Source organism: Lipotes vexillifer, unplaced genomic scaffold, assembly GCF_000442215.2.
Source record: "Lipotes vexillifer unplaced genomic scaffold, Lipotes_vexillifer_v1.1 scaffold437, whole genome shotgun sequence".
NCBI lineage: Eukaryota > Metazoa > Chordata > Mammalia > Artiodactyla > Lipotidae > Lipotes > Lipotes vexillifer.
Window position 1 is genome coordinate 1,028,449 of NW_006785990.1, and position 13,552 is coordinate 1,042,000.

Genomic DNA, 13,552 nt, shown 5'->3' on the forward strand with positions numbered 1-13,552 from the left:
AACAGCATTCCCAGAGCCTGGCACAGTGGAGGACACACAGTAGGTGTGCGTTTTGAAAAAAAAATCAATAAATGAATCTCGTTCCAATTCTGCCACTACCCAAACTTGGACTGTTACTTAATCTTTTTGAGTCTCATCTACAAAACAAGGAAAGCTGAATTAAAGTTCATTTTGGCTCAATGGTTCTATGATTAGAATACATTTTTAGGAGCTTATCTGGAAAACAGCTCTTATGCTCTGTTTTCTAATGAAAATTTAACCTAACCTTAACTTATGAACAATGCTTCAGGAGAAATGTAGGAAAAGGATAAGAAGAGCCAAATCAGAATTAACCAGGAGGACCAAGGGAATGACAGTAACAGCTGGCTCATCCTCTCATCCAAGGGTGAGAAAAAGTGAAAAATGTTCAGGATTTCTTGTAAAACTATGCAAGGCAAAGTATTTGAGGTGCCTTATAGTAAGCCCCCAAAGGACAAATTCCTCTCCAGAATTCCAAAATAGGAAAGTTTTGTCTTTACCTCCTTTTAAAATATGAGCTCTCTGTAACTTTTTTTTTTTTAAGGCTGCGCAGCATGCGGGATCTTAGTTCCCTCACCAGTGATCGAACCCGAGCCCCCTGCAATAGAAGCACGGAGTCTTAACCACTGGACTGCCAGGGAAGTCCCTACATAACCTTTTATTATCACTAAATTTTGCCAGGAAGTCAAGAACTAAGGTTTGTTTTAGACCACAGTGCGATCCTTATCCTATTGCTGATAAGGCACGCAGGCTGTCTCCCTTGCCATCTCCAATCTAAGCTCTTCAGTCTTTTAGTTAATTGCACTTTTTATCATTCATTATTGTAAGTCTTAAATCCTTTACATAAACGAGTTAGGGGCTTCCCTGGTGGCACAGTGGTTGAGAGTCCACCTGCCGATGCAGGGGACACGGGTTCGTGCCCGGGTCCGGGAAGATCCCGCATGGCCGCTGAGCCTGTGCTCCGCAACACAACAGTGAGAGGCCCAAGTACCGCAAAAAAAAAAAAAAAAAAAAAAAGTTAGGGGTACAACTGATAAAATACATTGTTTTAAGAACAAACACTAGATGCCAGGTTTACAAATTAACATTTTAAAAATACAACTGGTTTTGTGGATGAAATTCTATTAATACCAGTTGCTACTGGCACCAGACTCCAAATTAATTTCAATTTGCTCAATTCTTTGTTTCCACTCCATACTTCCTTAATCTTCCTAGTTTTGGAAGAAAGTCTAACACTCCTAAACTTAATCCTCATTGTAAACGCTCATCTCAGTTTCATTATCAGTAACCATCCAAATCCTCCACAGTAATAGAAATGAGATACTGTGCAATCCCAACACAACAAAAAGAGATGTTTCTTACTTCAATTGGAGTTAAGGATTAATGAAAGATCACTCCCAAAATGTACTGTGAGTACAGTCTGGAAACATTAATTTCCAAGTTGCTTAAGTAAAATTTCAACTCCTAATTGGTTTCTTTAATTTCTTAAATCTCTTCTACAAAATTATCTTTGGTCCCCATTAATTATTAATGCAGAAAAAAAACCCAAGAGGTGTAATATTTCAGAATCTAAATCAAAATCATTTAACTAAATAGCTTACACAAAGCTCTCCTGGCTCAGAATAAAGAAAATCAAAACTTACCTGAAGTAATTAATTTAGCACAGCTACTTCTGCATGCATCATCGTCTAAGACACGGTTTGTGCTCTTTTCTTTCCCAAGCAAAGCATCCTCCAAACGTAAGCATTTATCAGATACAACAATGTCTTCACCCATCACATGACTAATTTTGCTATTAGTTTCAAGTACAGAAGTGACGTCTTCCAGCTGAGCAGCTTCACTAGATTCTGAATAAGATGAACCTTTACCCTGGGCTAAATTCTTTGAAGAAACTGGTAGAGACTCATCATCACTGTCAAATCCAAAAGGATCTCCAGTGTCGTCTTCTTCCATCTTAGGTTTCTTCGGAATTTCTTGGATATCCGGTTTGAAATTGGGCCTCTTCTGTCCTAATTTAGCCATAAATGTGGTCTCTCCCCACTTTGTGCTAAGGGTGGTCCGTTTGTTGGAAAAGACTTCATCAAACTTTGAACTGCCATTTCCTCCTTTCCTACTGTATGTTTTCCCAAATCTGGATGTCATTTTGACACCTGTTTCATATTCTCTGCGGAAAAAAAAAGTAAGAAAATATATAATCACCAAATATTTAACAAGTAAATATGGCTTTTCTCCCCATATGGCTTTTCCACATTCAAGGTACAATAAGGGGAGGGAGTATAAAGAGTGGGGCTCATTTTTTACTCTACATACTTCTGTTCATCTTTTTTACGAGTACATATTCATATGCTACTTTCAGAATAAGAAAGCCTAACAACTAACCAACTTATAAGCCAGCATTCACAAAACCAACTTATACAGGAACACTGATTTCTTTAAAAGGTTCAAATTAATCTACTTATTATTCTCATATCACTTTTACCATAAAAAATAATCTGAATAGGCTAATTACCCTTAATACAAAATCTTAAGCACAAAATGTTAATTTTTTTCAGGATTTTAGAGATGTCAAATAATTGACTAAATATAGTTCTTTGAAATTTCAGAGCACTTACTCATATAAGGGGGAAAAAGTCAGAAAAATGGTGCTATTTTCCCACATATTAGAACCTGCAGCTTTTAACCCATCCTTTTAAAAACCTGATTTTTGGCCTAATGTAATATGAATTATGACTTGAAAAATATTCCTTACTTGGTCATCTCCCTTAGTGCAAGAAACCATAATTCTTCTACCTTCCTTGTCTCCATAGTGCTGTGCTCATTTGCTGGAGCTAGTGAACTCCAGCATATTACAATGACTGGTCCATGGATTATTAAAAGAAGCAATAGAAACATGTAACTTTATTTTCCTCTTTGCTTGAAGACAGGATAAATTGATTCATCTGATTTATCTACATACTAAGTACTAGGACAAAAATTTCAGGACAGTAAATCAAGAGTCAAACATTTTTAAAACAAGTTAAAGTACTTCTTAAACACTATCAATCCTTATCCATTTCTTACACAATATAACAATCAGAATATTTTGACCTATACTTTTCAATGTTTTAATCTGTAGTTTATGTTTCCCTTTATCAACTTAAATTCTCCCAATTTATAGGGAATCCCTATAAACTCAGTTTGATATATATATGTGTGTGTGCATATATGTATTTAGTAAAGCAATTTCCCCTCTAATATTTTGGTTAGAAGCCAATTCTAACTGGACAAAATAATAATTTAGTCATCATACACATCTGCTTTAAGAGAAAATAATTTGTAACTGTTTTAAGACCTTTTAACATCTCACAAAACTTTCTCCTTTGGGAAATCTATTTCCCCTTCTACTGTAGATTTACACTAAAAAATCTTGTCTTTCTTGTTAAGAATAGCTAAAAAAACTAAGTATATTTGGCAGGTACAAGAAACACAAAATAAGTCATTTCTTTTCATTCCTCCTCGGATGTAAAGCCCTGATCTACAGATCTACATTTACACATACACCAACAAAGCTGGAATGTTTTGGATACACTAACACGGTAATTACCTAAAAATGCTGACTAAAGGCCAAAGCAAAAATCTAGACTTGGGCTACTTTAGGCCCATACCAGAAAAACTCATGGCAAAAGTGGTCCGAGAACCATAAAGCATTAACGGTTACAACTTGAAAGTCTGCAGATGAATATTTGATATTAAGGAGTGAATTATTTTAAGTTACAAGAAAATCATGCTTATGTTTTTTTTAAAAAACCCATGTCTTTGACAAATATATACTGAAATACTGATGCAATAATGTCAGTGATTCTCTAACTTTATGGGGTGTGGAATGGAAAGTGCATAGATGAGAAAAATTTGGTTTAGAGTTAATAACTGTTGAATCTGAAAGATGAATACATGGGAGTTCACTATACAATATCCCCTACCTTTGACTGTCTTTACAGTTTTCCACGTCTTTTTTTTTTTTAAAGTCACTAGACAAACTATTGTGATGGCATTATCCAAGCCTCGAGTGTAAAGTACACAGAAATTCAAAAACAAGTGTGTAGACGTATGTGACACTGTATTTTCAGTATACTTCAAGAACACAGGCTATCTTGCTCAGGCTTCAAACTCTAAAGATTACCCTAACCAAAAAGGAAAGAATGATTCACAAGTAAGTCTTTTCTGACGGTGGGCCTTTGCCCCAGCCCAAAGCCAGGTCGAATTTTCTGGGAAGTGCGCTGGGATAAAAGGTCCTCACACTTAACCCCCAACCAAATCCAGCGTCTTTCAGATCTCCAAGGGCTTAGGGGCTTCCACGACGGAATGAAAGCCGGAAAAGCCAAACCTCATCACCCAGAAATCCTCACCTGGGGGGCGGCGGTGCGCGAGGAGGTGGCGGGGAGAGGCGGCCCCCCTTCCCCTGGAAGCTCACGCAACTTTTCTCCTCCCCACCCCCACCTCCCAGGAAAGGGATGTTGCTTCCGACGCCCCGGAAGCCGCTGCCACCGAATCCCCAGGGCAGTGGAAGGCCTCAGCGGCGGCCAGGGGCAGAGGAAAGACGGCAAAAAATTCCAGCCTGAAACCAACGCACTTGACCGCGCCTGGGGAGGGAACTAAATCAGCCGTAGCCCAGAAAGAACTCAGAATAAAAGGGGAAAAAGTTCTTAAGATCGTTCCCCTGCCCACCTTCCTCAGAGACCGGGTGGGTGAAATACAGAGACTTCCATCACCCCCTCCCGGACCCCTGCCTCCCCCACCCTCGGCAAGCTCCGGGCCTAAGCAGCCACCCGAGACCTCACTTACCCTCGGCGCCTGGCGAGTGCTTTAGCCTCGGGCTGCCTCCGCCTCTCCCGCTCCCAACGGCCCACGGGCGGGCGCCGGAGCCCCGCGCGGGAGAACGGGGCCGGCTGGTGAGCGAAGAGAGGCAAGGGGCTCCGCCACCGTCAGAACCCGCGACTCCGCTCTCGGTAAATAGGAAACCCGGTGGAGGGGGGGAGGAGCGGCGGCACCGCAACTTCCCTCCCCGCCTCGAGCGCCGCCGGCCGGGACCGGGCCTAGGCCTCCCTGGCTACCGCCGCCGCCGCCGCCGCCGCCGCCGGAGCTGGTACCAGAGCCCGCTACGTGCCCCCGATGGGCCGCCGCCGCCTCCTGCGCCGCCGCTTCCGTCGGTGAATGGTCAGCGCTAGAGTTTGAACAGGGCCCTGAACCATCTCAACGCCATTTGCGCTCCCGGCCCCCACCTCCTTCCTCCAACAGCGGCTCGCTCCGTCACTCCGCTTCCCACAGGCCCGCGCGGCCGCCCGACCCCGCAGCCAATCCCGCGGCTGCTTACTCAAACCGCCGCGCAGGCGCCGCGCCCCGCATGCTCCGGCGCCCGCCATTGGGCCGACCGCGGGGCCCGACGGGAGTTGTAGTCCGGGTCCGCGAGGTCGCGGTGCTGAGAGCTCGGCGCGGGAGCTGGCAGCGGTAGGAGAGGTTGCGGCGGACCCGGACGGCCAGGGCTCCGGAGCAAGTTCCAGCTGCTGGCCCTGCCGGGAGACGCAGGTGCCACGGGGGAGGGCCGGGGGCGCAGTGCAGGCAGCTGTGTCAATCGTTTCCCCTCCAGGGACTCGCCGGTGTCTGGGGACGGTGGGTTGTACAGCTGCGCCGGGCCTGCTGGGGTCGCCGCCTGGGAGCCGGGAGGCTGGGAGCTCGCGGCTCCGTGCGGCCCTCGACACGTCCTGGCCGGTGCTGTCCCTGCGCAGTTAATGACAGCGGGAACTGGGAGGCCCGGGGAGCTGGGCAACAGATCCATGGTCGCGGCCTGGAGCGATGTCAGCTCGGCTCTTTATTGTGCCACCTGTATCTCCTCGGTCCTTACCTTCGTAGTTCTTTCTCCCTCTGTCCGTCCCGAACCCGTTAAAAGTGACCCCTGAGAATATTGGATGGTATTAAGGAATTATCGTTAACCTTGTTGGGTGTGATGACAGTAATGTGGTTATGTGAAGGAGAGAAAGGAAAAAAAAAAAGACGAAATGCTAAAAGTTTTGACAGATAAAATGATCCGGTGTCTGGGATTTATTTTAAAATAACTCCTACAAAAACTGATGGAAGGAGAATAAAACAAGTCAGTGGGTGTTTTTCATTGCTGATGCTGTGTTATACACGGGCTCATTCCAATATCTCTACCTATATATCTGAAATTTAACATAATAAAAAATTTAACCAGTGATTGCCTCTGGGGAGGACAGGGAGGTGGCAGATGATGGGAGATCATTTATTTTTCTTTATACACCATTTTGTGCTGTTCGAAGTTTTTTCCGTGTCAATGTATTACCTCTTCAGAAACTCGGAAAGTTTTAGTTTTCCTTTTTTGTTTTTAAGGCTGCGGAGGGAAAACCACATTAAGAGTAGCACAATTGGTTCCTCCTAAGAGATGTACATGATTCTTTGGGCTCCGATGGCACTGCTGTTAGGTAGGCGGTGAATGGAGATCCACTTGGGAAATTAGAAAACTACTAATTGCTTTATTTGAAAAGCCCCGCCTCTTCCTCCACAAAAGGTAATTTGCTTTTGAATGCACCGGAAGTTACCAAACTCCTCCAATATATTCGGGCAACTACAAACAGAAAAAATAGTTGACATCCTGTAGCCCTTCCCAACAGGAATTTAAAGTGGATTTTAGTATGTCTGAATTGTTCTTTTGCACAACTGCTTGCAAAATTTACATTCCGACATTTACAATTTCCCAAATATATCAATACTTGATTGTATCAAAACCAACTTTTTTCTTTTTTTTTTTTTTTTTTGGCCTAAACGGTAGAAATTTATTTCTCACATTCTGAAGGCTAGGAAGTCCAAGATCAAGGTGCAGGTTGATTCTCTTCCTGGTGAGGACTCTCTTCCTGGCTCGCAGATGGCTGCCTTCTTGCTGTTTCTTCACATGGTAGAGAGAGATGATTTTTGTCTCTTCATATAGTGGTTCTACCCTCATAAACTAATAACCTCCCAAAGGCCCTACCTCCAAATGCCCTCACATTGGGGCTAGGGCTTCACTATATAATTTTTTTTTTTTTTTCAAAACCAACTCAAGTAGCTTATTCTAATGGAAGTTGTAATGAGTCTGCGTGTTCCACGGCATGTGACTTTTATTTGGGTCAGTTTTGTCTTTTTAAAAATTGGCATAGGGGCTTCCCTGGTGGCGCAGTGGTTGAGAGTCCGCCTGCCGTTGCAGGGGACACGGGTTCGTGTCCCGGTCCGGGAAGATCCCACGTGCCGCGGAGCGGCTGGGCCCCTGAGCCATGGCCGCTGAGCCTGCGCGTCCGGAGCCTGTGCTCCGCAACGGGAGAGGCCACAACAGTGAGAGGCCCGCGTACCGCAAAAAAAAAAAAAAAGAAAGAAAGAAAAAGAAAATTGGCATAGGATCTTGTTTTATCAGTTTGTTTGAAGACTGCCAGCAGAGGTGCAAGCTGCACTTACCATAATTATTTAGATGACATGGTGGTGGGTGCTAATTAAGGGGTAATTATCATCAGAGGCAAAGGCTAAGATCAAAAAGCTGAAAGTGGTGGGGAGACAGTTGCAGGATCTTTCTGTAAAAGGGTGATGTGAACCCTCCGGGACCAAATGATGCCCTCACAAAGCTCATTATGCCCTGGCCTGGCTGGTGCTGGGCACTTAGCTGGGTCAGTGACTTTGCCTGAAGCTGAAGTGGAAAAGTAAAATTTTTAAAGAAATAGCTAGTCCGTGGAGCTCCTTTTGGGGGCTTTTTGTGTGGTAGTTGTGTTAAGTAATGGAACTTAATGTTAATTCTTGCTACTCCAAGAGTGACCCCCAGCATAGTCAGAACCTAGAAGCCTTTTGGGTAATGCAAGAATCCTTGTCCCCTCCCCAACTCCCCTGAATCAGAATCTGCACTTTAACACGATTCCCCCAGGTGATTGGTCCACATGTTAAAGGTTAACAAGTACTGTTTTAAAGTATACCCATAGCATTTGACAGTAATCTAATTCTTTTTGTTAGGATGGGGGAGAACATTAAGAACCTACTATGCGTCAGATATGATATCAGGCTCTTGAGGAAGTCTTCATTTGCATCTCTACCTGTTATCTTTATTTTACAAGTGAGGTAATGGAGACATTGGCATTTGCTCCAGGTGTTGTAACTAATGAGGAAATCAAACTTTTTCTTAAGCATTCAGGACCCATTATTTCAGATCTTCTTGAATCCAGTACATGATTTGAAAAATAAATTGTGTGTGTGTGTTAAGTTTGTGGAAGCTTGGTGTATGAATACCGAAAAGAGCTGTGCTAGGGCTCTCCACCCTCATGTGTCGCACACTAAAGACAGGAAAGCCTGCCCACTCCAGGGCCCCTCCTAGAGGAAGTTCAGACTGTGGATATGCAAGCTGTACCACCACTTTACCCTTTACCTCCCTGGTTCCACTGAGGCTAACAAATGCTCTGAAGGCTCCACCCCATTCCCTTGCCATGGCCCTGAGTTCCATACCAGAGTGAGCGAACTGGATTCCAGTGTGGATAACACATGGGCAAGCAGCTTTTTGGAGTTTTTTTAATATTTTATTGCTTTTGTTTTCTTAGTTCCCTCAACTTATACTCCTGCCCATTCCCCATTCCCACCCCCTAGGTTGGTTCTCTTCACTTCATTTGAATCTGTGCACATACACACCCAGTAGGTGTTTTCTTTGCTAGAATGCCTCTATGCAAAGCTCTCAGATGTCTGATTTTTTTTCCATTAAATTTCCTATGTATTTCAGAAACTGAAAAGGATCTGAGACAAGTGTGTACCCTTTGATGCTGCAGGCTGTCCCTGTATGCTGCCTAGAGGAGCACAGCAACCCCACTACCTTAAGTTCCACTCAGATGGACTCTAGCTGAAAAAAGAAAATCCCACAAAGAAAACTAATAGAAGAATCTATTCTGCCATTGTTGTGCCTTTGTTTTAGCCCAGACATGGGAACTGTCAGAACTGGAGTTGCTAAATAGAGCTATGCAGTCTTTTTCTGATGTGTAGTAAAATGTACTACAATTTATATAATTCAGTTCCAAGAACTAGACGTCAGAAATTACCACATCGGCTAGAGGAAATTTTTCCTTTTCATGGAATGTGGAATAAAATTATAAATCATACCCTTAACATTGTAGTGGTTGTATTACAAGATGTGGGCCCCGCCCTGCCTTTATCTCTCTGACACTCCCCAACCCTTCTCTCTGTTCCGAGGAATATTGGGCTGATAGGACTTTTTCAACTAATGTCCCCCTGACTAGCCTATTTTAAATTGTAACACACCCACTCTCAAATGTTCACTATTCCCCCCCTTATTTTTCTTCAGGGCATTTATCTCCTCATCCAACATATCACATATTTTGCGTATTTATCTTCCATATGAGGTTAGAGATCTTTGCCGGTCTTGTTTTCTGCTGTATCCCTTGCACCTAGAAGAGTGTGTGGCACATAGTAGGTGCTCAGTAAATATTTGTTGAATAAATGGCCCCATTTCTTTCTTTTTTTAATGTAAGATTATATCATAAAAAGAAAGTGACTTGAAACTAACAACAGTTTCACATAAACTGTGGCTCCATAAGTTGATGACTGGGTTTTCCCAAGTGGGAGGGAGTGCTTTCTGGAGCTACCTTTTGTTCTTGCTTTGGATAGGTTTTCATTCTGAGAATTGAGGCGATGAATATTACTACAATCCCAATTACCTTGTTTTCTGGGATAATTGGAACATGTTCTCTGTAGATAGTGACATCCTTTGGGGAATAAACTGCTGTCTAGGTAATTGAAAGACAAAGCAAGGGAAATTCCCTGGGGACAGGCTGTCTGACAAGGATTGGTACCCAGTCATCTCTAAAGGTCTGGCTACCTGACTTGTCTGGGAACAGCCCTCTTCTCCCCAAGGTCCTCACCCCTAATGCTCTATGATACCCCTCTTCCCCAACAAAAACCCTCCTGGGACTTCCCATCATGAAAACTAAAATCCAAAATCCTTACCATGGCCTATAAGGCCCTGCATGATCTGGCCCCTGACAACTCCTATCCCTTCCCACTTTGCCAAGCCTGCCTCTGTCTACTACTAGAACCTCCCAGCTACTGCCTCAGGGCCTTTGTACTGCTGTTCCCTCCACTGGTCCTAGAGATAAGCAGAGGACTCAAGCCCTCACCTTTCAGGTCTCCGCTCCAGTGTCTCCTCAGTGGCGTCTACCCTGACCATGCTATTTAAGTTAAACCCCTCACCCTATCCCCACACTCCATATCCTTTCCCTCTTGTCTTTCACCATAGTAGTCATCATGTTTGTTTTACATATTAACTTGTCTGTTTGTTCCCTTCCACTAGAATATAAACTCTATGAGGACAGGGATTGTTGACTTTTCACTGCTATATGCCCAGCACACCTAGAATAGTGCCTCACACACAGAAAGCATGCTGAAAATATTTGTGAACTAAACACCTCGTAAATTATGTTGAACTCTTCCATATCTTTACTTATTGTTTGTGTGTGTGCTTGAACTACCAATAATTGCAAAAGGTATATTGAAACCTCCCACTGTAAGAGGAATTTTTGTCAATTTCTCCGTATAATTCTATTTCTGTTTTTATATTTTTAGGATATTTTATTGGGCACATAGGGTTTGGCATTGTTATAACTTCCTGATGGTGTTGAAAGCTTCTTAAGTAATATGGGAGATGAATTGCCAAAATCACCTGTATTTTCCATCCCTCCCTGTACACACACCTCTTGCAATGTGTCTTTCCAATTCCTCCCAGAATCTGGGCTGGCCTTGTAACTTGCTTCTGCCAAAAGAATGTGGCAGAAGTGATAAATAGTTCTGAGCCTGAGCCTTCATAAACCTTGAATGCTTCCACATTCTCTCTTGGATCCCTGCCTCCACCATGAGAACAGGCCTGGGCTAGCCTGCTGGAGGATGAGAAGCTATATGGAAAAGAGCTGAGGACATCCTATACCAGTCAACAGTCAGCAGACCCCAAACAGGCAAGCCCAGCCAGGATCAGCATAGCCACCCACCTGACCTGCAGCTGCTCACAGATGCATGTGTGAGCCCACCTGGGACCAGAAGAACTGCCCAGCTGACTTATAGACTCATGAGCAATAATAACTAGCTATTATAGTAAGCCTGTGAGTTTTGAAGTGGCTTGTTATACAGCATTATTGTGGCAATAGATAATTGACGGTTAATGCCTCCTCATTTGGGTCGCAGCCTCAGAAAGGCTTTTCCGACTACCCAGGCAATCTAAATCTGCCTCCCAGTCTCTGTATAATACGGGTGTATTACTTTCTCAATAATGCTTATCACTCTCCAAAATGATTTGTTGACTTCTTTACTATCTGTCTCTCACACTAGACTGTCAGTGGTATGATGTCAGAGACCTTGTGCACCTGCTCATCCTCAGCATCCAGCACGGTACTGCACTGTCCAGCTGTGTGTGTCCACCAAGCACTGGAAATGTGGCTAGTCCAACCTGAGATGTTCTGGAAATACAAAGCACTGGGTTTCCAAGGCTTAGTACAAAAATTGTATATATAAAGTATCTCAATTGTTACACTGATAAAATGTTGAAATAATAATATTTTTAATATATTGTGTTAAGTAGAATATGTTATTAAAGTTAATTTCATCTCCTTTTTACCTTTTTTAATGTGGCTACTAGAAAAAGTAAATTTGTGACCTTGCATTATATCTCTTGGATAGACAGAATCTATAGAAGTTGCTATAGAAGTTCAGTAAATATTTATTGAAGGAAAATGTAAAAAAATAGACTTATGGGGCTTCCCTGGTGGCGCAGTGGTTGAGAGTCCGCCTGCCGATGCAGGGGACACAGGTTCGTGCCCAGGTTTGGGAGGATCCCACATGCCGCGGAGCGGCTGGGCCCGTGAGCCATGGCCGCTGAGCCTGCGCGTCCGGAGCCTGTGCTCCGCAATGGGAGAGGCCACAACAGTGACAGGCCCGCGTACCGCAAAAAAAAAAAATAGACTTGCCAGGGAATGCCCTGGTGGTCCAGTGGTTAGGACTCGGCTCTTTCGCTGCCAAGGGCCTGGGTTCAATCCCTGGTCAGGGAACTTATGTACCACAAGACGTGCAGTGTGGACCCGCCCCCCAAAAGAAATAGACTTTAAAGAAATGAGCTCTCAAGCCACAAAAAGACATGGAAGAACCTTAAATGCATATTACTAAGAGACAGAAGCCAGTCTGAAAAGTCCACATACCGTATGATTCCAGCTATATGATATTTTGGAAAAGCAAGATCAGTTGAGATAGAGTGATTGCCAAGAGATTTACAGGAAGGGAGGAGGAGTAATGAACAGGTGAAGCACAGGGGATTTTTTTAGGGTGGTGAAACGATTCTGTATGATACTGTAACAGTGTGTGCATGATAGTGTGCACTTGTCAAAACCCATGGAACTGTAAAACAGAGTGAACACTAATGTAAACTAGGGACTTTAGTTAACAATGTATCAATATTGGTTCATTAATTGTAACAAATATACCACACTAATGCAAGACAGTAACTGGGGGGGTGGGGAGGGAGGTATATGGGAATTCTCTATTCTGTGCTCAATTTTTCTGTGAACCTAAAACTGTTCTAAAAAAAGTCTATTTAAAAAGATGAATTCACACACAGCCACCAGAATGATAATTCTAAAATATGAGTGTAACAAACCACCTACCTCTTTTAAAAAAAGCTTTGGTGGCTCCCCACTGTCTACCAGAAATGAGTTCACATCCATTGGCATTTGCAGTGGCGTTGACCAGACCTCCCATCCCGCTTCCTCTCCTCTCTACCTGTATCAGACTACTCAAGAGCCTCAAGCCTTCATTGCAAGACTCATTCAGTCCCCTCTGCCTATAAAGTCTTTCTCCCTCTCCACTTGTGGCACCTTACCATGAATCATATACCCTCTCACATAAATCAATTATCCTCTATTCCGTGTTTCCATAGTTCTCAATTAAAAGTAGATACAGAAAACCAGGCATGTGGAGTTTTGGTCATTATTGGAGTTTGTGCCTCTTTCTAGTAAGTCTGGAAAATGGCTATGATGAGTGTATGTATTGGAAGTGTTGAAAAAGAATTCTGATAGCCGCAGGCAGGCTAGAGATTAATATCCTTGAGATGGAAACAGTGGAAGAACAAGACTATTGAATGTCAGTGAAGATCTGCTTGGGCTCTCCTCCTAGGCAGGAGGCAGTGGGATACGCTGCTGGGAGCAAGATCCATCCCAACAGTGAGGTGGTGTTAGCTGACTGCCTAGCTACAATGACAGGAGGCAGGCCTCTGGGTTGTCACCTGCTCTGAAAGCCAATCTCCCTCTGACTGCTGCTCACCCAAGTCAGGATGCCAGTGTGATTCAGTTTCAAGTATTTCACTTGCAGGGCAAATGATAGTGTGGTAGTGACATTACCGTCTCTACTGTCATGTAGTAGAGCCTCAGGAGAGCATGTGAGAAAACAGGTGAGCAGGCTTCCAGGTGCTGAGTTTACGATGCAGATTTCCCTA

At 43.7% G+C, this 13,552-nt stretch overlaps 1 protein-coding gene across 2 annotated transcripts in view; it reads right to left on the reverse strand.

Annotated features, from left to right (window-relative positions):
• WAPL (WAPL cohesin release factor) overlaps positions 1–5,249 on the reverse strand; it is a 72,243-nt gene extending 66,994 nt beyond the window's left edge. Inside the window, exons 1-3 of one of the 2 annotated variants that reach the window (XM_007458350.1) lie at positions 5,176–5,249; positions 4,840–4,875; positions 1,662–2,182 (exon numbers count right to left, since the gene is read on the reverse strand). In XM_007458350.1, coding sequence (XP_007458412.1) covers positions 1,662–2,182; positions 4,840–4,875; positions 5,176–5,246 — 628 coding nt within the window. In that variant the 5' untranslated portion in view covers positions 5,247–5,249. Of the gene's footprint in view, positions 1–1,661; positions 2,183–4,839; positions 4,969–5,175 lie in introns of those variants that run through there. The other variant, XM_007458351.1, reaches the window with a different exon arrangement.
• Between the last annotated feature and the right edge of the window lie 8,303 nt (positions 5,250–13,552).